The 22,778-nt window shown below is 45.8% G+C and overlaps 1 protein-coding gene and 1 long non-coding RNA gene across 5 annotated transcripts in view; one reads left to right on the forward strand and one right to left on the reverse strand.

The window, feature by feature from the left end:
- The window catches only part of LOC112979389 (uncharacterized), a 39,627-nt gene extending 21,195 nt beyond the window's left edge, over window positions 1-18,432 (forward strand). Inside the window, exons 3-10 of one of the 2 annotated variants that reach the window (XR_010390485.1) lie at window positions 3,369-3,531; window positions 7,163-7,296; window positions 7,509-7,654; window positions 9,332-9,423; window positions 13,250-13,400; window positions 13,943-15,112; window positions 15,749-16,469; window positions 17,779-18,432. This is a non-coding gene — a long non-coding RNA (uncharacterized LOC112979389). Of the gene's footprint in view, window positions 1-3,368; window positions 3,532-7,162; window positions 7,297-7,508; window positions 7,655-9,331; window positions 9,424-13,249; window positions 13,401-13,942; window positions 15,113-15,748; window positions 17,321-17,778 lie in introns of those variants that run through there. The other variant, XR_010390484.1, reaches the window with a different exon arrangement.
- A 1,237-nt stretch (window positions 18,433-19,669) lies between these two features.
- FGF12 (fibroblast growth factor 12) overlaps window positions 19,670-22,778 on the reverse strand; it is a 242,844-nt gene continuing 239,735 nt past the window's right edge. For all 3 annotated transcript variants that reach the window (XM_064516792.1, XM_026093540.2, XM_026093537.2), the window contains exon 5: window positions 19,670-20,166. In XM_064516792.1, coding sequence (XP_064372862.1) covers window positions 20,048-20,166 — 119 coding nt within the window. In that variant the 3' untranslated portion in view covers window positions 19,670-20,047. The remainder of the gene's footprint in view (window positions 20,167-22,778) is intronic.

A 22,778-nucleotide genomic window follows, 5' to 3' on the forward strand; every position in this document is an offset into this window, starting at 1 on the left:
GTGCGCTGTGTGCAGGTTTGGTCCTGTCTCAGCACACACACATATTTATATATACATTCATAGCACACCTCCCTCTCTGCCTACGAATGTGTGTGCTCGTACACATGCACTCACACAAACTGTAGGTGGCACTTTGAGAATTAGCAAAGACGCTGTTGTGGCCTGTGTGCCGGCCTGGCTCTTTCCCCACTGAGCCAAAGGGAGGAAGAACAAAAAGTGTATCAGTCACTAGTGAGGATGGCCGAGAGGAGAGCAAAGGAGCCCTCAAAAAAATACCCCACTCCTTTCTCACATTTGTGCATGGTGAGCGTGGCATTCAGCTGCTGATAGCCCCTTTGGGGGAGACGTGCCAATACCTTGTACTTTTCTTTACAGTATGTTTTACTTATCTGCCTCAGAGGAGGAGATCTGCTATACTTATTGCCGCAGGAGTTCAGCCAGATAAGAAAGTTAACTGACCAGGAGAGAAACAGCTTGCTCCAAAGGGTGTTTAGTACAGAGCGAGTGAGTGCCAGACACAGATTATGCATTTACGGAGCTCCTGGCCCTGACATGCTTGAATTATCAAGAGAGAAATTCAAGCCATGTTGTGATCAATTTGCTGTCAGTCAGCAGCTGGGAACTGAAGGGCAACCCTGGATCAATCTGTTTGCAGAGCACTGTCCTCATTTCAGAGATTACCTTGTTTCTGCTGTGGCATATTAACATTTCAGGCACCAGGCATTAGAGAGCTCCACATCCTCTGTGTGTGCATGTGTGTATTGCCTGGGCATGATGTCTTATGGAGGAGTGGACGAATTTTGCACTAAATTTGCTATATGTATGCTTAATGTTGCCCTGTATGACACAGAAATTGGATTGTTGAGTTGTGTCATAGACTCTACAACACACAGCAGGTCTTTTCTTTTGTTCCTGACAACATGAGCCTAGATTTGGGGAGATTATTCTGCACTTTCCATGAAGAGCTGGATGCCCCTGGAGGGAGCATCCCTGGGATGCGATATTAGAGGGTGATAATGGAGAAGGGTTTGCTATGGTTCAAATAAACTGTGAGATGTCAAGAAATGTTTCTCAGATCTGCTGAAATGGCTCCGCCTGAAAACTTGGAAGGTTTCCGGCCCTTTCAGCATCCGAGAGAGGAAGGGCAGGCACTTGGGAATGTCACCATTCGTGTTACAGGACTAAAAGTTTGAGAAGTCTGTAAGAGAGGGGTCATGATGGGGGACAGTTTTGATCATTTGTGTTTTGGAAAATGTTTCTCTGTTGCTCCTTGGAGATAGCCTGAGGGTCCCTGATGTGCAGGGTTTTAATGTGTCTCACATGGTGTGGACCCCAATAGCACTTGAAAAGCCATCCTTGGAGGAAAATGCCTTTTCATGGGCACAAGGGGTGTTATCAGTTTCTCGGAACAAGATTTAGCAGCCAAAAAGATAGAAGTGGACAGGGGCTGTCCCTTGTAACCGACCAGCAAATGCTCTAGGGAATATGCCCAGAGTTAGGGCAGCTCAGCAAGGCCAACCCCAGCGTGGGGAACTTCTTCAGCCTCCATTGCCAGGTAACCAGTGCTTGTTCTCACCATTTGGACACTGGATTAGGATCCAGTGCCAACTCCCTTTCTACCACTAACCACTGGGCAAATCATTTCTGTTCACCCTCCCACACTGTGTTTAGGCTGAGATCTCCTTTATATGCTGCCTGCTGCAAGCTTGGATGGAGCTTCCAGGATCAGCAGATGGGCTGCTTTTTGTCTATGGCTACAGCTCCAGGAGCTGGGTGTGTCTGGAGCTCTTTGCTTAGGAAAATGAGCTGGAACTATGTATAATGTGGCCTCTACTTTAAAGGCTTTGTTTTTCTTTTCATTTTATTTCAAATGGATGCCTTGAAGAAGCCATTTTGTTAACTGTTGCCGTGTTTTAAGTGAATTTGTAGGATTACCCAGGGCCTTGTATGAGGATCATCCCAGGTAAATCTGTATTCATAATCTGAGGTTTCTCTTGTCTAAGAAGGCTGAATTTCAAAAAGATAGAGACTGATACACCCCCAGCATTATGGCTTCTTCCCATCCCATCATATCAATACTTCTCTGAGGTTTTCTAATCATAACAAAAATCGCCAGCTGTGTAAAATCCACAGCTTGATTTCTTTTTTCTTCTCCTCTTCTCTCCCCCGCTGAACTCCCTCGAGTATGACATCAGCTTAAGCACTGTTCATTTAGGATCTTCAGCTTTCAATGTCAGATTATAATGGAGCTACTGAAGCATGCTTTGTTAGCTTTGATTATGTTCAGTATGGTGTAGCACAACAGCTGGAATAATTGAGATAATCTCTCTGCTCATGTGGGGGGGAAAATGATGCGGAGCAGGGGAAAAAGCTATTAAGAAGCAGTATTTGCAATACAGAAATTAGAGACCTGTAGTGCTGGGGCAATTCACTAGCCAGGAGATTTCAGCAGTTTTTTGGGAGTACTCACACCAGAGGTATCTGTTCTGCTTGTTACTGCAGTGTTGTGGAAGATGTGTTTTTGTAAGACTGTGTTTGTCTGAGGCCTATTTTTCCCGTATGCAAAGTGAGGCCAATATTGTTGGCTGGCCTGAGAGGCTGTTTTGAGGCACAATCCACTGTAGCACGAATTCTGTGGTGACTTTCACACTGAAGACTCTCAAGGTGCTTTGAGCAAACCCTGTTCATTTAATAAGATCAGCTGAGGGTCACAGTGATGGCAGCTCTGAGCAGCCACTTCTTGAAGCTGGCTGAGGACACAACTTCCCCTAAAAGCACTGTGAGAACTTCTCTGTGCACAAGGCCCCGTGACCCTCGAGAGCATTCTGCAGGAGTAGCCTTTCCTACTTCCACTGCTTTACTTTAATGAAAAACACTTGTCTGAGTTTGGAAGAAGTTGAACACTATCCAGGTTTGCCCTGCTTTAGGTGCAAAAGCTGTCTGTGAAACCAGCCAAGAAACAGCAGATTCTGCTCTTAGCTTAGACTTGCAGTCTTTCTCGCCATTCCTTCCTTCCAGAACAAAACATCTGTGAGGCTAGTCTAAGATTTATAGAGGGGAAGGTAATAAATGATAAACTCCTAACCATAGGGGCTGCACAGAGTCTTGCAAATGAATAGTGGTGTATATACTTCAGCACTCCGCTCGGCAAGATGTTATTCAGGAACCATGTGCGGCCGCATTCGGTTCCACGTATCCCGGTAATTAGTGGCTGTGTTATAGAGCTAGCTCACTTGCAGCAGTTACCCTCTGTTTCCAGCATTTGTTATAGGCCCTTTAAGCAGAGATAAGATTGCCTTTTTGTTTTCCTTCTCTATCACTTTGCTGTCCTTCCATTCTCTACCAAAAGTGATGTCTCTGTTTTGCAGGTGTCTGCAGCTCCAAATTAGACTCTGGATCTCAGGTAGCTCCTCGGAGGCAGTCACAGATGTTTAAGACAAAAATACCAGTCTGAAAAGAAGCCAAGGAGCCTGTTTTGGTTGCTGCCTGTACATAACTATGTGGTTATTACAAAAGCCCTAACATGCCACGGTAAACTTTACTTAACAGACTACTTAATCTCTAAAAATGTTAACCTCCAGGTTTTTATTTACTGAGCTGGTGCTTTATGATGCCATTGTCTAACTGAAATGTGTTCATTCCTTCTCCAAGCACCACTGCTAAGCATTTTACTGATCTATAGTGAAAAAAACTGGATGGGATTTTTTTGTTTCAGAGTAAACTTGGGAGACAGATGGTGTTCAGATGGTACAGATGTGACAGCTTCCATTGCGTTCTTTATGGAGCCTTTCTTGCCAGCTAAGCACTTTTGTTTTCAAATGACAAAGTTGTAATTTTCACTGGCACCATAGAAAAAAAGGCAGCAGTGCAGGAGGAAGGAGACTTGGAATTGCACGTCTTCAGCATGAGGGTGTTTGCTTCCAAAAACCGCTGGAGGCGACTTGAGCCTAGTTCTCATTGTCTCTCAAGCTCAAGCCATTGCATATAGAGCAGCAGTTTGGATAGTCCTGATCCTTCCCTATTTCTACTGTTAAACTAATTCCTTGGAACTTTCCAAAAGACACCAATGGTTTAATCTTATTTTACAGACAGGGAGATTGAGGCACAGAGAAGTAATCTGAACCGCACAGCATGAAGCAGAGGGAGGTCTGGGAATAGGGCCCAGCTTGCCTTAGTCTCAAGCCAATGCAGCAGGCACTAGACCAAACCACTCTGCTAAGGGTGGGTGGGAAAGGCTGGTGTAAGGGCAGGCAGACCTGGTGGTGGTGGTGGAAATAAACTATCTAAGCCAGATGGCATTCTATTCTGCTATTCAAACCCTTGCAGGTCGGAGAGGTTCAGAAGAACAGATTTGTCAGTAATGTATTTTTCCCTTGTACAGCTCAAGAGCTTGAAACAATGAAAGAGCTGCTGTTTCATTTGATGTCATTAATATGCTATTGATTTACCATGGAGAGAAATGGCAATGCTGTTTTATGTGGAGGATAGCTAACCATGTGAAATACAGTGTCTCAGGTTATCATGTAGACAAAAGAGCTCAGCAGAAGGTGTGTAGTTGAACACCTTCATGATGGAACACCTTATGGGCAGTCTTACTGTGATGTTATCGTGTACCTTAGATAGGGCCATCCCAGGAGAGGAGCTTTTGTCTTAGAAAGTCCTTGGGACTTCTGATTTTATTGAGGATGCTTTCCATTATTAGCTACTCATCTGCTTCTACTATGAAAAGCCCTGAGAAACAGTTACAAAGGCCTGGTCTGGCTCTGTCCTATTTATTAGGAGCCATTCACCTATCATAAGCCATGGAGAGAAATGGCAATTTCACTGCTTTCAGCAGTGTAAGTTAGAAGATGAAACAATGGCTGCCCTGAAACCCGTAAGACTTGTGCCGCCTGAGCTGGAATTTTAGTACAGATCAAACACTAGAGCTCTCTGAAATGCTGCAAATTGTGAAATTTTAGCCACAAGCTCCTTCCACTTTGGAATAAAAAGAATATTTAGTAAGGGGCTCTAGAAGCCAATTTTTCTTCCTAGGAAGACAGCTGAGTCTCTGCTGCATGTGTTGGATACTCAGAGCTGCTCTCAGACCTACACTTGCTCCCAGCTGTAATGTCTACCTGGAAGTACGGACGTGCTTGAGACAGGGTCCCTGGCGCACCCAGAACAGGGCTGAGCACAGCTGGCAGCTTGGCACAGCGTCGCTGCAAAGTTTAGGCAGTTTATTTGCTGTCATCAAGACTGGGACAGGCTGTCAGCAGGCTGCCTTCATGCAGACTGCCTGCGACAGTACTGCATGGACCTGTGGCCAGGGGATCTGGGAGTCTGCTATGGTCCCAGCCATCACTGGGATGGTTAGTTAGGAACAGTGTTAGAAATACTCAAAGCAGCCATCTGTGATGAGATGACCCTGACTCTGTGCATCTGTGGTAGCTGCAAAGCTTTAAAGTGCTTGTCTTAATGGGTTATTGTTAATCCTCATTTCTGATACCAGTCATCAGAGAAAGGAAGGCTTAGTCTGGTTCAGAGCAAAAGGCCAACCTAGGACTTAGAGTCTCTCTTTAATCTGACAGAGGCCAGAAATCTTCCACGGTCTCCTGATCTGGAGACTGTTCTGTCTGTTAGGAGGACAGGAAGCACTGAGGACGTGGTTTGATACTATGGATCAGATAGCAGCCGACCACGTCTTCCTCACTGCTGGCCCCATGTTTCCACTCCTTCCCTTGTGCCAGCGTTGGCTCTTGGCTGCCCCTGCGGTGAGACCATTCAGGAGCTAAACTATCAAATCATTTTCTTCTGTTTTAGTGCCTTGAATCAGCCCTGAACTGGGGTCAGATAAGCACCAGCATGAGCACAAGTGACACCTTCCACCTCCTTTTGGCAGCAGTTAATTGCTAAATCAGTTTAGCTGAATCCATGGCACAGAGACAGGCTCTTGTCTGGTTTTGGGCCCAACCTGATATCAAATCCATGGGTAGCTGGTGCAGAGATACAGCCATGAATTCATTCTTCAGTTTGAAAGGAGATGATCTGCCTGCAGTAAACGAGAGACAGATTTTGTTCATGACTCTTTCTGACAGTGCAGTCTCTCCTGCAAATTGTTCTGCTGTCAGGTGCCTACAGTTTCAATTCATGAAACTTCTAACATATTTTGTTGATTATCAGTTTAATTGCAAGGGGGCCACTGCCATGCTATTTGACTACAAAGTGCCAATTTAAGTGTCTATAATCCTGATAGTGCAAGGCCTGTATTCCGAGGCCCAAATCCCTCTGCCTCATGCAGGCATGCTGTGTCAAACTAGATAAGTGGGTAAATGCTAAGAAATTTAGCAATTTAGTACACATGCAAAGCTGCCAACTGGCAAGAATTCTCCGAGTGGCAAAATGAAACATTTTGAGTTAACAGAACAAAATGTCTGTGCTGGGGTACTGAAATACATGTATTTAATATACTATTACTGAGGTTTAGTACAAAACCAGAATGAAATCTATTTAAACACGTCCTTGCTTCATGTAACAACGCTGTAGTCCAAGTCATTGCTCAGCATATCACAAAAGATGGTATTACCCAGCTTTTGTTTAATATCAGTTACTTTTCTGCTTCAAATAATAACAAGCATTTTTCAAAAAATGGATTTTGCTTAGACATTAAGGAAAATAAAGTTAACAGATATCAGAACTCTTTCCTGGGAAATCTGCTGTGAGGCAGACACAAATATAACAGAAGTAATTAGAAATGAACGCTGATCATTTGTTTACTGGAATAGTTAGACAAATCCTATTTTATCTGTATCATCATGGGTAGGATTTTTGGAAGAGATTGTCCATGTTCCCAGCAGCAAGGCTCTAAGTTTCCAAAGAGGGTGTGGGAAGCACAAGGTTTTCTGCATTGCAGAGGAGAGGAGGGCTCATGTTGGGGTTTGGAAATGAGCGGCCACTGTTTGGGAAGCGGAGTTTGGCCAGAGGGCACATTTGGCCCGGACTCCTGTCCATTGCATCATGTGGCGATGGCAGTGGAAGTCACCGTGGCACTGACTGTGCCCTCCTGTTTATCAGGCATAAATCAGAAAAACATTCAGTTCATCACATGACTGTTAGAAAATAACTCCTGTAGAGGAGTCAAGGAATGGTGCGACAGAACTGACTTTTAATTTACCTTCCTAAGTCAGGTCAAAGAGGAAGGCAGAAGGCAGGATGAGATGCTGTAAAGAGCCTTTGGCTCTGTCACAAGCCTTGAGCCTGTGGAGGAAGCTCTTTCCCTCAGATCGGCCACCAGCTGACACTTCGGCTTGAGGAGAGGTGAGTGCAAAATGAGATGTCTCAGTGGGGCCCATGTAGAGTTTGTGCTGTGCAAATGGGAGGGAGGGGACAGAGAAATCTCCCCTCCTGGGTGTTGCATCCAGCCAATGCTTTTAGGGCGATGCCATGCTGCATGTGTTGATGCTCCACAGGCAGTGGCAGTGAGGGTAGTGCAGCCATGTGCCTTTGGCCACCGTCTATCACCTCCTCAGGTGCCCCTGCTGCTGCGCGTGGGCCACCAAATCGCACCCTCGGACCTTACGTGAGGGGCAGGGAGAACTGCTCTTTGGGAGAAGCCATGTCTTTGAGATGTGGATGTGCCCAGGCTTCAGATTTGAACACTTTGGAGAAGTGGTAGGTAAGTGGTTTATGGTTAGAGTGAACTTCTGTAGGTTTATCACTAAATTGAGAATCACGGGAGTATCCTTTTATTTGTGAGAGGGTGAAAGTCCCCTACTTCTACACCAGAAAGCAATGTTACTCCTGCTCCTGCGTGTTGGGTCACCGCATCTGGCTTCAGGCCCACTGAGCTAGTGTTGACACAGAGTCAGTAGCTGTAGAGGTGGAGCAGCCTCTTGGGCTTAACATGACGAGTGGTGGCAGAGCTCAGCCAGCTGGCTATTTGACTTCACTAACCTTGTGCACATGGAGGGCCACACTTCTGGTGGACTTACTGAAGCAACCATCACTGCATCTGCTTCAAAGCCCACTAAAGGCAAAGGGGAAGCCCCCAGTGATTTCTTTAGGGAATATCATCAGAGAGCTCAGTATGGAGCTGCTGGTGATAAAGAAATCTCCTTCTTGCAGGGAGTTGCATCCCAAAGCAACAAAGTATATATGTGCTTAACAAACTCAAGTTCAGTTCCTTTCAGAAACCAAAATAAATTGTTTCCATGCCTGCCTGGATTCTAAATTAACAGAACAAACAGTCATTTAAAATGAATGATTTCAAGTCAGAGGAATACAAATCAGAGGCAGTATTTCTTCTCACTGGAAGAATACTGTTGCATCAAAAAATATTACCTAGATTCTCAATCGTCTAGAAACTGGGCAGAAGATCTTCATTATCATGCGGTCCACACACAATAAAACCAGCTCTGGCTCCACATCTAACATGTGCCTTAACATATAACAAGGATTGCCAGCTACTGAGGCTCACATCTTTATTTGGCTTGTGTGTAGTTGCAGCCAGGGGAGTATTGCTCCAGTATTCACTGAGGTGAACTGTTTCTTCACTCTGCTAAGCGCTGCAAGGGTCCCAGTTGCTGCAGCAGAAGATGGCTTTCAGCTACTGCCAGGTTGGGGATGCAGAGGGGCACAGGGATGTGGGGACCAGACAGAGAGGGACCAAACAACTTTAAGCAAAAAAAAAAAAAAAAAATTATGAAAAGACATTTGGAGACCTTCCTACATCTCTGCCATGCTTGTGACCTTCACTGTCAATATTGTCACTGTCATTTACCTGACTCCTCGGTGTTTTGTTGTGCCCGGTGGCTAGTCTGTCCTCCCTGCCCCATTCCCTCCCCTCGCTTCCACTTGCTAGACCTGCATCCTCTCCTGAGCCACACTCTGTCTTTTCTGCCGTTGTCGCCAGCCATCCTTTCTTTTACCTGGGCCAAAAACCATTTTGCATGGAAGTGGGTTAATAGGTGATGCTGGGTTATAACTCTTCTGAGGGGATGTCAATGCAGGCAGATTAGCTGTTTGGAACATGCAAGAGGCTACGCTCAGGCAATTTTAGATGTGTGTTGAGCATATTATTCAAAATGGAGCTCATAATTTGATTCAGACTGTTGGAAGAGTCGGTACCATGTTCCAGCTGTGCAAATAAAAAAGTCAGCTCTTCAGGTCTGATTCAGACTGCTGCAATATCAACAGCAGCCTTTTCACTACTTCCAGTGTGTTTTTGATGTGATCCTTATTGAATAAATAATCAAGAAATGAACATTTATAGAAGCTGATTAGCTGGTCTCCAGCCTCTTGATGAACTGTCTACTACATTAGGTAAATACAATTTTGGCATGTGAAACTGCAGGTGACTGGAACAGCGCTGCTGTAACTGGGTACCTCTGACCAAGCCCATGTATGACTTCTGGTTGTAAGACACTTGTCTGTGTTATACAAGAGGTAAGACTCCATGATTTACAACTGTTCTTTCTGCCCTGAATAATCTGCTGTAAGTTTTCCTCTCACACGAACTCTGAACAGCTGCAAGTCGCTGCATCAGCTGTCAAATCCTCCCCATAACCCCTCACCCTTTCTATGACCTAACATGGCTCCAAGTTTGCCATGATGATGCCCTGAGATGATCCAGAGGATCTCGTTTATTTTAACTGCACAGCTGTTTATTATTCTGTCATGGAGCAGTAAAGCTATCAATTGTCCAGAAGGAGAACATTTTAAAGCACACTAAACAGCAAATAATCCTCTGCTCAGGATATTAAAATATCACAAACCACAAATTTCCCAGTGTTATGACTTTATAGCTGGCATCTCTGTATTTTAGCACTTAGGGACCATGAGCTGAGGAGCAGTTTGACACTGCTCTGTAACCAAGGAGGTGCCTTGCTCAGTCAGCCTAGCCTAAGCAGGAAAGGATAGCCTTGTGCAGTCTGCACCAAGGTAGGGATTGCTTTTCTGGTCCCTACTCGTCAATATATCAGCTTATAATCAAGCTGACTGTGCTCTGTTTTAATGTTACATCCTCTTCACAGCACCCATCTGGGGTAGTAGGGCTCAATACTGGTGGATATGCCACGTGGAGGCTTGACCCAGTGCATCGGGCATGGAGCACCGTGTGAAAGTGGGTGTTTGCCACCACTCTCAGTCTCATTTTGGGTCCTATCTGCTTTTTGGACCTTGGAACTATTGCCCTAGTTGCATGCTCGCAGTATGCCTTCACCCTCACTGTAGCCTCAAAAGCAGTTGTTAAGACGCCGACTAGGTCAGGGTCTAAGACAGCCTGTCTGTAAGATGCTTTTTACTCTGTTGTCATCAGAGGCTCCTGCAGAGTCAAATACATCCAGACATTACATGTACTGGTAAAAGGGGTGTTCCTGGGAGGGAATAAGGCTATAGTCATACATACACAGGCAGACATACAGGCTCACACACACTCCCTCTCAGAAGAAAAAGCTAGGTTTATGGTTTCTTTGTCCTTCTCAGTCCTTCCCCCAGCAGAAAAATGCTAGTCACATTATTAGCTGAAATCCTACAGATGTGGAATAGAGGATCTTCCCTATGTTAAAACAAAAGATGAGTGGTATCATCTAGCCTTAAGGGAGAGATGTTAGAGAAAAAGGAAGACAAAGTCCAGCACTGCCCTGTGGAAGAAAATGGTATTTGGCTTGGGAGACAGGAAAAGCGGCACATAGCAAGTATAAGGTTTGAATTTACTCCAAGAGTCTTTGTGTTATTTCCTGTGATCCTCTGACACTCTCCAGTCATTGTCTATCTGTGAAAATGATGGTCAAGGTTTGATAAAAGGTACAATTTATCAGTATCTGCAGAAGCATCTGCAAAATCCAGATGGGAAAATGACCTTGGCAGTTGAAGAGAAAATGAGGCTTGGGCTAGATTAATTCCAAGGAATGAACGTTGATTTCATTGGAGGTGCCCTAAGGGTGAATTTGATTCTTGATTCCTTAATATTTTCAAAGTAAAGCAAAATCTAGGTAGGAGGCAGTATGGAACTGATTCTTTCCTTTCTTGACCAGTTGTTTTAGTGCAAGCTGCCATGACTCAAAGCTTAATCCTATAGTTCTGTAGGAGAAGACAACTTTGCCAAAGAAAAGGTGCAGCATTCACCTGTAACAAGCTCATGCTGCCTTTGGAAAGATTTCACAATTTCACGTACGAGCTTGTCTTTCTATTTAAAGTACCTCCAGCTTTGAATCTCATGAGTACATCCATTTGATCTTGCTCTTAAGCCATCACCTGCTGGTGTGTTTGCAGAAGCTTCTCCCAAGGAACATACCTCTGAACAGAAAAAATGATTTTACTGAATTAATAATAGATGGTCTCAAGCTTCAACAGTTAAAGCTTGATTTCTACAGGGATATGTACTCCAAGTTTTGGGCATGTCTACGGTTAGGATTATAGTGCTACTTGATAATTGGATATATCTGATTTTTAAACTTTTCAGCTACCATTTTATAAAAGGTGTATTTCTGGTTATAGAGGGTGTAAGAGGTTGCAATAGTCTAGTGGTTGTATTTGGAGAGTCAAGAAAAGTGAGATGGCCAAAGGGTTTAAAAGTTGGATTCAGTTGTATAGGGCTAATATGCAAGGGAAAATCCAAAAATGGAGAATTTGACCCAGAGCTTCATTGGTGACTAATGTTGGTCTCTGAATCGCCATAGGGAGTTTTCCCTGGACAGAGCTCTGGTTCCCCACATGGACTGCACAGTCTTAATTCAGATTTAGGCTCCTATACTGCAGCATGACGACTCCACTGGGACCATCACCTGAGCTTGCTGGTGAATGGCAAGCCTTCTCATGCCCTAAGTGTGACCTTGTGAAAGTTCGTTACATTCTCATGCAAAAAGTATTTATCTGAAGGTAGAGTGAACTTCTGTAGGTTTATCACTAAGCTGGGAATCACAGGAGGATTCTTTTATTTGTGAGAGGGTGAAAGTCTCCTACTTCCACACCAGAAAGCAATGCTTTCCAAATATGTTGCTGCCTATTAGTTCTGCTTTCCATTCTATCTGGTATCAGGAAGCACAGAAAATAGTGGAAATTAAAAATGAAAACAACACAAAGTTAAACACACCTCTTTTTGTTCTTCATATTGAGTTACTGCCAGGCAATGATACATCTCTGAACTTGTGCTATCTGCCCTGGATTGCCTCTCTGTTTAGCTGTGAATTGAGTGGTGCTATTTCACTTGCCAGCCAGCTTGTGCAGTAAGTTGGAAAATCAAATTAATAAGAAACAATGTGAGAGTCAGATCTTGTAAGTGACCTCTCCCAAGGCACAGCAGAATAGGAAGCTATTTGTCTTTGCAGGGTGCCGCTATCATAGTATCAGACCGCTTTATAAGCCCAAATGTAGTGATCCTCAGAACAGCCCTGTCACAGGACTGACCAGCAGCTGTTGGGGGCACCGGCCACCTTGCACATGAGCACAGGCTGGCTGCAGCCACGAACACCAGCACGGGAGGGCTACCTCCCTGTGTCTCAGGTTTTGGGATATCATTTGTATGGGCCTGCACAGACCAGGGTCCTTGGAAGCAGCATTGCCCAGGACAGAGTAAGCCTTGGCTTTTCTTCTTTCCTTCGTCCCTGGAAGTAAGTGCTTGGAGGAGTTCTGTCGTGACAAGGGAAGGACTCTGCAAGGAGCCCTTCTATGTTGGGGCACTTGGTTTGGGAACATGCTGCCACCCCAGCAGGAGTGCTCTGCCTGGTTTGGCCTGGGCTGCCCCAAAGACTCAGGAGGGCCAGCAGTGCCTCTCAGCGGGGGCTTTGACCCCTGAGAAAGGAAATCATCACTGCATGTAGGAGTCAAGCCAGGAGCTGGTTATAGAGGTTTATATGTCTCCAGTTTAGGGGCACATGTTCTTCACTGAACATAACCCTGAAGGCTCCTCTCCTGGGCATTCAGGAGAGACTGAGAAATGACAGACCGGCCCCAGATCTTGTGGTTCAGCCCTGAAAGCATGATGGGGCACTGGAGCAAGTTTGCAAGGTGTCTATGCTCAGCTCAGTGCCCTTAACCTCATGGGTGACCATAGCTGAATCTCTGTCCCCTAGTTCTTCCTTTCACCTCCTGTGGTCTCATTTTAGTGTGATTCTTCAAAGAATCTGTCCTTCTTTTCTCTGAGATGCAACAATTATTTGCTTAAGAGCAGCAGTGCTTCGGTTTCCAATACATAGTAAATGTGGGTGCATTTGGAGTTATAGTGGAAACTGTCAAGTTATTTTATGCATTAACCTTTTTCATTCTCCTTTAGGAGTTCATAGAAACAAACCACAGCTGCTGCCCTCCCTGGGTCAGGATGCAGTTTCTGGCACTAAAATGGAGCCACCGATTGCTTTTCTTCTCGCAATTTTTCTCAGAGCTCAAGGAATTAAATGCACCAAAGCCTTAATTTCTGAAAGACAGTAAGTCTGACATACTTTGACCTCCACAATGTCATTTAGTTTGACCGTCTGGCCAACAGCTTCCTCCTCCCCTGTGCTCCCCCCTTCTTGTTTTGCACTAGGCAATGAGAAAGAGGGGTCGTAATCAGCTACCTAAAATGCAGATTAGCACACAAGCTTAACACAGCAGAAGTGCACCGCTTTCTTCTACCAACTCCGCTCAGTATTTAAACTGAGATATTGAGTCCCCATGGGGAAAATTGTACTAGAATAGAAAAAGGCACAGCATGTAGCTATTATTGGGGCAGTGATTGTAATGAGCATGGAAAATGGAACAATATATAACCCATTCTTAATAGACTCTTGGGAGGGTTATCCTCTTCTTCGCCTCAGATCCCATATCCAGACACTTTTTTTTTTAAATTGGTTTTCTTTTCTTTTTGGAAAGCCCAGATTCATTTGTATTGTTCAGTAAACATTAATGGCATTTCCTAAGATGAATTATCCCCATGCCTGCATCAGCATGTGGTGCTAATGAAACAATCCCCTTCTCTCTTTTCTAGCAGCTGTTGGACCACAGTCCCTGGCCTTTCCAGAAAGTTATGAGAGGTCAAATGTTCCTGCCCTGATTCTGTGGCTGCCTCAGATGGGGAATGCTCTGGAGCCCTGTCCTCAGGGCACAAGTGCAGTGCGTGCTCCTTGCGTCTTTCACAGCACTCCCTGGTATTCACACTGGTGAGATGAGCCCTGGAGTTGTGCTGACCTAGACCTCCGCTGCTGCAGAGAAGGTACCCAAAGTGCTGGAGGGATGCAAGTGGGAAGAGGTCCAGCTTTCTGTGCACTTGGCAGTGAGTTATGCAAGTATCATGAAAAGAAATGCTCTGTCCTGAAATGGTAGTTACTTTTAGCTTTAACTTTGTGGCCACTTCAATGGGCAGTGGTGCTTTGCTACTACTCTTCCTTCAGCAGCTACTGGAATGACTAGGTTTGAGATGTGGTTATATATAAATTCAGTGCTAAAAATGTATCATCTGGGCTATGGGGGTTTTTTGTCATTAATCAAGATGTCTAGCAAAACCAGCAAGGGTAACACACGAGGTTTACTCGCTGCTGATGAGGAGGACGTCAGCTTTGCTTCCTCTTCATGGAAACAGCCTTCAGTCATCCTGAAGGCTGAAGCATTGGCTGTGGGAGAGGGAAGAGGTGAATGCCATGGAAATGACTTCACTGAGGAAGTGCCATCATGTTTAGTTTGATTTTACTCATAGGTGCTTGCAGTGGGTCATCCCACAGCAGCAACGCAGATTTTGTTCTAGTTTTGGGAGAGGATTCTAGAGCCACAGACACTCACTTGCACCTTTTCTCATTGCCCTTTTTTCCCCCTTGATGCAGCTTAACGTACAAACTCCACCTTCATTTGCTTCAGCCTTGCACGGGACAGTGGGGAAATGATGCCTTACCAGGGAGGGTTCACACTCATGGTGTTGAAGTGCAGTTGAAGGTGTAAAGTGAGGCTCATGACAGCTTAGAGGACTGCATAGGGAACTATCAGCCAGACTCTGTCCGAGAGCAAATAATAACGGTGACAGGCAACTTTCATAAAGCTGCTTTGTTGAATGCCAACTTCTCTTTACAGTGTATTGTCACTGGTGCCAGCCCTGACACTTGAGGCACAGGCTTGTTACCACGGTGTAGCATGCTTTTCTTGCTGATATTTTTCTGCACTTTTTCCAGTAAGTTCCTGATGTGCCAAATGAGCTATGTTAGCAGGTTTTGCCCTTAATGCTTAGGTGAGAGGGGCTGTGTTGCATAGCATGTACTGGAAGAACAGTGCAGCCGTTAAAAATTAAAAATCAGTCAAGGGTAAAGCAAAATGAATCCTTTAAGTGTAACCATATTTCTGTGCTGTGAAGTGCTTTCTGCTGTTGGGCTTGTTATGTCCAAGTTCTTCCATTCAGTCAAAAGTCATGGCAACATCTGTTATTTTGGGGGCAAAGGCCTGCTGTAGATTCAGCAGAGTTAGTTACTGTGAGCTAGCTGATGGGGGGGGGGGGGAAATCCTTCTTTTACCATTTGCATTTCTTGGCCATTTTCTTTGCTAGACGTTCTCCCAGTGCCACTCCAGCACTATTAGAAGGGGAATGCTAATGTCACACATAGGCTAGACAAGGGTTGTAATTGCTATAATGTTAAATTGTGCCATAAATCTCCGTAAAAAGTTGTTGTGTATGTGGTAGAGAAAGGAAAAAAGAAAGGTCACTCATCAGGACTTTGATGTTGGGAAATAATAGCTAAAAGCAATGAAGAGATTGTAGGAGCCTCCAAAGCAGGAAAAAAAAAATCTGTGTGTACTCCCCTTTTCGCTGCAGACTGGGAAGCATCAGGTGGATATCCAACAAAATCCACACCACCTCTGTGAGAGCTGCCCTGGAAAGAAAGGTTACAAGGTGCTTGAGGCAGAAACGCATGGAGCACCACTTGGTACCTGCAAGCCACATGCTTTCCTGGACTATCCCAGGCACGTGGAGGGCGTATGACCATCCTCATGGCACCTGGAGCTGAGCTGCACTTGGGAAGCACTGCGGATGGGTACCCAGCGCTGAGCAGCCCCCTGACCAGGAGCTGGGACAGCAGGACACAGTGTGGAGCTATGCCATGGAGCTGTACTGGTTTGGGTTGTCCTGATGTCAGGAGTCAGTCATTTTGTTACACCATGAGCTGATTTTTGCAGCTTTCTTAGAGATCAAGAAGCACACAGTGTTTCCTAAGGTACATGAGAACATTTTAGCATGGCTTTTGCCAATATACAGGGCTCACAGTTTTCCAGGGCTAAGCAGGCAGTGAGGAACCTCAGCACTTAAAGGAAACGGCAGAAGACCTGCTCTCCGGTCCCCCTCCAGTAGCACAGGACTAATGAGCTTTCAGTACAGGCCAGCTCAGTGAGTGCCACACAAAGGTGATTAGCTCAAACATGGTGGACCAAAGGAGCAGATTATTCTGACGTTTAGGACTGAACGCTGCATTCCCAGGGAGTGTAGTGGTGAACTGGCAAAAGAAAAATATCAAGGCAAAGGTCCACTGTGTGAAATGGTAAGTGAGAGAGACAACAGAAAAAAACTAGCGCATGGCAGCACTGGAGCTGTTGCTGCTCACTGCTTTCTGGGGCCTTGGCAAGTTGTGTCCTATGCACAAGGTCACAACAGTCTCCCATGCTAGATCTGCTCTAGTTGCCCTTAGTGGCCTTGGCAAGTGACCCAGAGCTGAGGCCAGAGGAGGCCTGTGGTATCACAGTGCCATCGATGCCTGTCCTCTGTGGTAGGTGCTGTGCTTTCCCTTGCAACCTCAAGGTGGGTGGCTAAGAGAGGCCCAACCAAAGCAAGGGCCTGGCTCCATTCCCCAGGGAAAATGCTGGGGACACAGGCAGAGGCAAATGGTGCATCTCTAGGGTGTTAAATAGGTCAGGGGGCCCTTTTCAGCCCCCCCCGGTCCCTGAATTTTAACCCATGGCTATAGGGTTAAATGCCTATAGCAGCCAGGACTGCTGTGAGCCCAGGAGCTCTTGGCTCTCAAACAGAGCACTTGAAACTCAGATCACTCACCACCAACCCAACCCTATGAGCTACTGGCAAGGTACCCATCTCCAGATGAGAAGTGCTCCTCCTTGTGCGAGCTGCTCTGCAGTCAGCACCCACCTCCAGGCCTGGGTGCAGGAGTGGGGCTCTGGGCTCAGGCCTACGGTGGGGCCTGGGTGCTCGGTGTTATTGGTTACTTTAGGGACTTCCTAACTCAATGTAATGGTCTTGAGGCTCCCTTTCTTTGGACCCCACATCTCTCCAGAGATTAAACAACCGCCCCCCCCCTCCCAATTTAATTTGGTGGGGGGGGGGTCCCTCTAGTTTGTCGGGGAGCTGCAATGTAGTCAATGACTTTTATCAGGTAAGGCGGGGGGAAGAGGGGAGTGGGGGCATGTTTCCAAGCTGAAAAAATGTGTTAGCGAGCTGGCACAGCATTGTGGGACTGGGAGCTCTGAGGAGAGAAGGAGTAAGCCAATCCTACATGACTGGCAGCCCCAGAAAGCCTTGCTGCCAGGCCCCAGCGTGTGCCCTTGAAAGCTAACATTAGGTGTTGTTGATGGATGTGCTTTGATGTTGCCCACGCAGGCAGTGGTGCCCTCTCTGTCCACACAGCACAGCTGGGCCGCGGCTGTGCGTAGGTGGGGAGCTCAGTGCAGCATTAGCCAGTAGAGCCATGATAAGAGGCTCTTTATTTCAAGGTTTCAGCTTTTCAAAACACAAAAAGGACATGCTTGAAATTCATTCCTTCATGCTGATCCTGGGAGTCTTCCATAACCTTGAAACTTGGCACTCTCGATTTCTGCTCTTGCTTTGTGCCCTTACAGAAATGATCACCAAGCCCTGCCCCACAGCCCATGGCTCGGGAGTGCATCAAGGGGGCTGGAAGGAGCTGAGTCATCATCCTGTTCTCAGAACATCACATTCCCCCCCCCGCCCCAGCTCACCGACCTCCAGCAGCCAGAGCAGCTTAGCGCTGGCTGCAGTTGCAGGCCAGCTGAGGCCCTGGCGGTGACAGCAAAGAAGCCCCAAGAGTTAAGGTCGTATTTTGCATTTTGTACATTTTTGTGTGTATCCATAATTTACAGTCGCTCCTGGCATATAATGCCAAGGCTTTGAGCTCTTTCCCCTTGTCTCATGGGCAGGTCAGACCTGTTACTTTACTTCACTTCTGTCCAGGCCCTTGGGCATTTGCTGACTCGCTGTGCTTTTCACTGCCCATAGAGGACCTAACAGTGGCCTGAACAGCATGACCTTCCCAGGCGCCTCAGCTTCGGCAGCAGCTGTTCTTTACTACAGCATCTGTGTAACAGCTGGATTTTGCTGCTCCAGTCTGCAGGCCTCGGGTGCAGAAAGAGGTGAGAGACTGAAGTAACATGCACGGGACAAGAAACGTTCTTTGCCCTTATCTTTACAGCACTGCTCGCAGGAGTGAAGGTATGTTGTTTCTTCATCAACCCCCAAAATGCAAGGCGAGAATGAGTGAGACAGAGACAAGGAAAGTCCTTTGCCAATCCCTACTGATGCCTTCACTGCTGCCGGTGGGCTCAGTGCTTAGCGTGCCGCTGTCTTCCTCTCCTTTCCCTAGCGGCCATGTGAATTCATGACCTCTACAGCCCTTCTCCACATCTGCCCCCTTGGCTCTTGCCCTGGCTCAGCGCCCAGCCTGGCTGCGGTGGCAGTGTGCACCATGCCTCATGCAGTGTGTGACTGAAGCGATACACTGGGGCGTCTCCTAGGGAAGCCAAGGATTATTCTTGGCACCAGAACGCAGGTGACAAAGGAAAAGCACAGTTCACACTGTCCTGTGACAGCCACACCCAGGTCACCTCCACTTTTCAGGGATTTTCTTCCCATAACAGGCTGAGCCGAGGTGAGGCTTTGTCTTAGAGGAGTTTGTAGCTTAGACTTCAAACACATGTAAAATGAGATGTACACAGAGCCTTAACACATAGAGAGCTTGCTTGCAAGAAGGAAAAAGCAGTATCTTCTGTCTCAACTGAAAACACACACTCACACTCACTCTCCCTCTCTCCCTCCTCCGTATCGACCCCTCTTCTGCACACCCCATCTACTCCTTCTGCACACCCATCTTCTCGTCATTTAAATCCATGCCACCCCCTCATGTAGCACCTGCCTCATCATTGCCATGTAACAGCAAGCATTTCAGCAGCATTGCTTCCTCCATTTCATATTTTAAAGCAAAAAGCCTTCCCTCCGTCCCTTTATCTTCTAACTCTCCCCTAATAAGTATGATCATTTCATCCTGGGAGACCTGAAAACCCGTTTCTGAAACTCCCCTGGTAACTAATAGGGTAAAACAAACCTATAAATATAAATAATTATGATAAAAAAGGCATAAAATGCCAGACTTGGGTCAAACATACTGGCATAGTGACACTAGCAACAAATAACTACACAATACTTGAATGTAGATGGAAAAAACTGAATACAGAGTAGCTGGTTTGTTGCCCATAACTGTCAGACTCCTAATTTGGACAGGCCATATTTTATTGATAGAAGAGCAAACACAGTCATAATCCATCCCTACCTTTCCTGCTTTGTGAAAAATCCCATCCATCCCCAGGGAAGCAGGAACGGAAAAAACAGTAGTGTGAACGTGAGGTGAAAGTGTAAGACAGAAAGCACAGTCCCCATCTTCGCAAGACACTTGTTTCTTGCACATCATATGCTAAGTTCAATTTTCCAAAAGCTCTGTTTTATTTTTAAAGGTAACATCTTTATTATTATTATTATATTTATTAGTTATTATTATTATTATGCAGAGATGAGATTTTTTTTTCCCTTTGATCACAGAGCAAACAGTTTGCTTTTGAAAATGTTAATGGAGTCCTGATTTAAAACATTTGTTTTTTATTTTTTTGGTTTTTTTGTTTTCTAAAACGTTGAAACAGGCAAGATCTGTGGTTCGATGTCTTCATCCTACACAAAGAAAGATTCTTGAGTTCGGACTCCTAGCCACTACCGGTAGGTCCTGCCTTGCTCCGTTTGTCGTGGTCTCAGTGTGGTTTCGCCAGGTGGGGTGGGTAGGTGAGTGGGAGGGGAGCAGTTAGACGAAGGGATGGTATTTGTCAGCTATGTCGAGTCTTGGTTAACAACTTTGCCTCCATTCATGGTTGGTGTCCCTGAACTTTTCCTTGAGCGTCCTTGTTTTTCTCCAATTTCATGCAGCGATGGCTCTCTGTACATGCACACTGCAAACAGAAAAGACACCAATTAACAGCCCTGCAGTCACAGAGCTTTTTGACCACAATGAGTTATTTCTTTGTACACGAGTCTAAAATCCCCCCTGCCAGTATGCGCACTTAAAAAAACGTCAGTGACCCAGCGGTAGATCCTGTTGGCATGCAGAGCGCCTGCCTTTGCTGCCAGTCAGATTCCCCTTCTGCATCTGTACCCTTCCAAAGGCACAGACAGAAACAGGGGATCTCTGCTTCCTCGATGTTCTGTGCTTTATTGTATTTTAATGATATGTATATAAAATAATCATTCCAGTTCATAGCACTGTGTATTGTCTCAAGATGCTGATATCAGCTAATAACAGATCCAAAAACTACCCAGTCGCCAATCCGTAATCTCTAACAAGAAGCCCTCTAGAATTGTGTATCAAAACTACTCTTGCATCTGAGCCATCCAAGCCTTCTGGGTGTTAAGCTCTGGATCTGGAAATGGTGACTCCAGCCCGTTTTGGCTCCTTCAGCCAAGAGCTGACATCTGTTCTCAGCACCTCTGATTCTTCCTGTAAATCAACAGCCAGCCAGCCAGGGCCAAGCCCGTGAGCAGACACACGCGTTCAGTGACAGCAAGCCAGGAGCCACCACAGCTCAGCATGGTCACCTGGAAGCACCTGAGAACAAGGTGGACAGAGGACACCTTCTCTCCTAACACTGATTAAGCAACATGTGCCTCTAAAAATGCATTTGCTGGAGCACAGAGAGCCTGAGAAGGCAGTGTCTGTCCAAGACATGGCAAACTCCCATAGCCTGTGTGGCATAAAACATTTACCTAACTAGCCATGTGGACTATTTCCTACAGCTGTCTGTATGAGGTGTGCCAGATAAGGAGCATGTGCTGAGGGAGGGCTCAGCATCTACACCAAAGGAAGTAGCTCTGATGATCTCATTGCAAATGTGGTGGGGTGTATATGTGATTGAAATATCAAGGCATTTCAAGGGTGGGCACATCAGAGATGAGAACTTGAGATAGGTCCAGACTGTAAATCTAATGCCTGGTTCTTAGGAAAAATTAGGATGGAAAGGAAAGATTGTGTACTGCTTCATTTTGTAAAGCTGTCACGTCACCAACCACTGCAGAGAGCTCAAACAAGGGGGACAGAGCCCATCATGTTTTAGTTCTGGGTAATCAACAACAACAAAATTTCAAAATATATACTCCATTTCCACAAAGGCAATGTGAGTGCTTATATTTGTAGCCTTCCCCGATTTGCAAATAAATCCTGCCAATTAGATCCAGGCTGCAAATGACATTATTGCTCAGCATTTTAGTCCTAGCTAGATAAACAGTTATAGCAGTGTGCAACAACACGGGACAGAGATAAAGTGCAGCCAACTGTGTATTAATAGGAGGGATATTGCATTGACTATATGAGCAGTGAAAAAATACTATTTTTCCCATAGAGCATCTTTCATCCAAGGCACTCAAAGCACTTTAAACATACACATTAGCTGGGCCTCCCAATGTCTATGAGGTAGGTACTAGTCTGTAAGCTATTATTGCTACCAGAGCCATGCTTTGATAGAAATGAGAAAACAGACAGCATAAATAAGTTGTCCCATGTGTCTGGGCCAGAATGAGGATTGCCAGGACTGCCCATGAGCTGCTCAGATTAGCTCTGCTGTCTGAAGGCTGCAAGCAAAGTGTAGAGCATGGCAGCAACAGAAGGAAAAGGGCTCTTACATCCCCTCTCAGCTGCTCCACTGCCCCCTGCAATTTGGGAGGTATCACTCAACAAACCTTGTGATAATATATTTGCCTGTTGCAGCAAAGTGCCTATCAGCACTACAGCCTTAAGTCTGCTGAGACTTCTTGGCAGAGAGTTGGAAAGGGCCTAATGCTGGAGAGTAAAAGCTTAAAGAACAGTGTAAGAAAGGTTAACAAGTGAGGAAAACTTGTGCTTATGTTCCCTTGTGATTTCTTTGCCTAAGTCCCACAGCTTTTTGATGTCACTGAGGTTTCTGAGGATGCACATCATTTCTGCAATGGACCTTAATTGCTAACGGTGATGTCTGCAGTGCGGAGTTGGGCATTTGTGCAGGTGTTTCCCCAGGGCGCCTGCCATTGCATACCCAAAGTCTGCCTCAAGTCCAGTGTTGCCTTCAACCTGACCTCTTTGGGCCCAGATTGGAGCTGCAGGAGGGAGCTGGGTGAGTTACTTTTGCCAGACAGCTGCACATTTTCAGCTCATCTCACCACTGCCTATCTCCATTTCCCTGTAAACCCAGAAGGACAAAGAAAAAAAAATTTAAGCCACAGTTAGGGTTTTGGGAGCAATACTAGTTTAGGAAGCTCCCATTTCTGCTGCTCCTTCACAGTGCCTAGTTCACAGTGGTGGCAAAGGGGTGGTGGGCACAAGAGCTCCCACAGTCCATACTCTGAGGATTTGGGAAACTAAGGCATTGCTTAGTGCAGCAAGGAGAGGGAGAAGCAGTGATCTGGAGACAATGTGCAAGTCCATAGCAGAGGGTGCAGGAACTGTGGTTTGGCAGATCTTTGCAGTGTACCTGCAACTTCACCGAGCTGAGCCGTGTGCTTAAACACAAGGGCTGGAAATGAGCCAGGTTGGTAG

The sequence above is a fragment of the Dromaius novaehollandiae genome, chromosome 9 (assembly GCF_036370855.1).
Source record: "Dromaius novaehollandiae isolate bDroNov1 chromosome 9, bDroNov1.hap1, whole genome shotgun sequence".
Lineage (NCBI taxonomy): Eukaryota > Metazoa > Chordata > Aves > Casuariiformes > Dromaiidae > Dromaius > Dromaius novaehollandiae.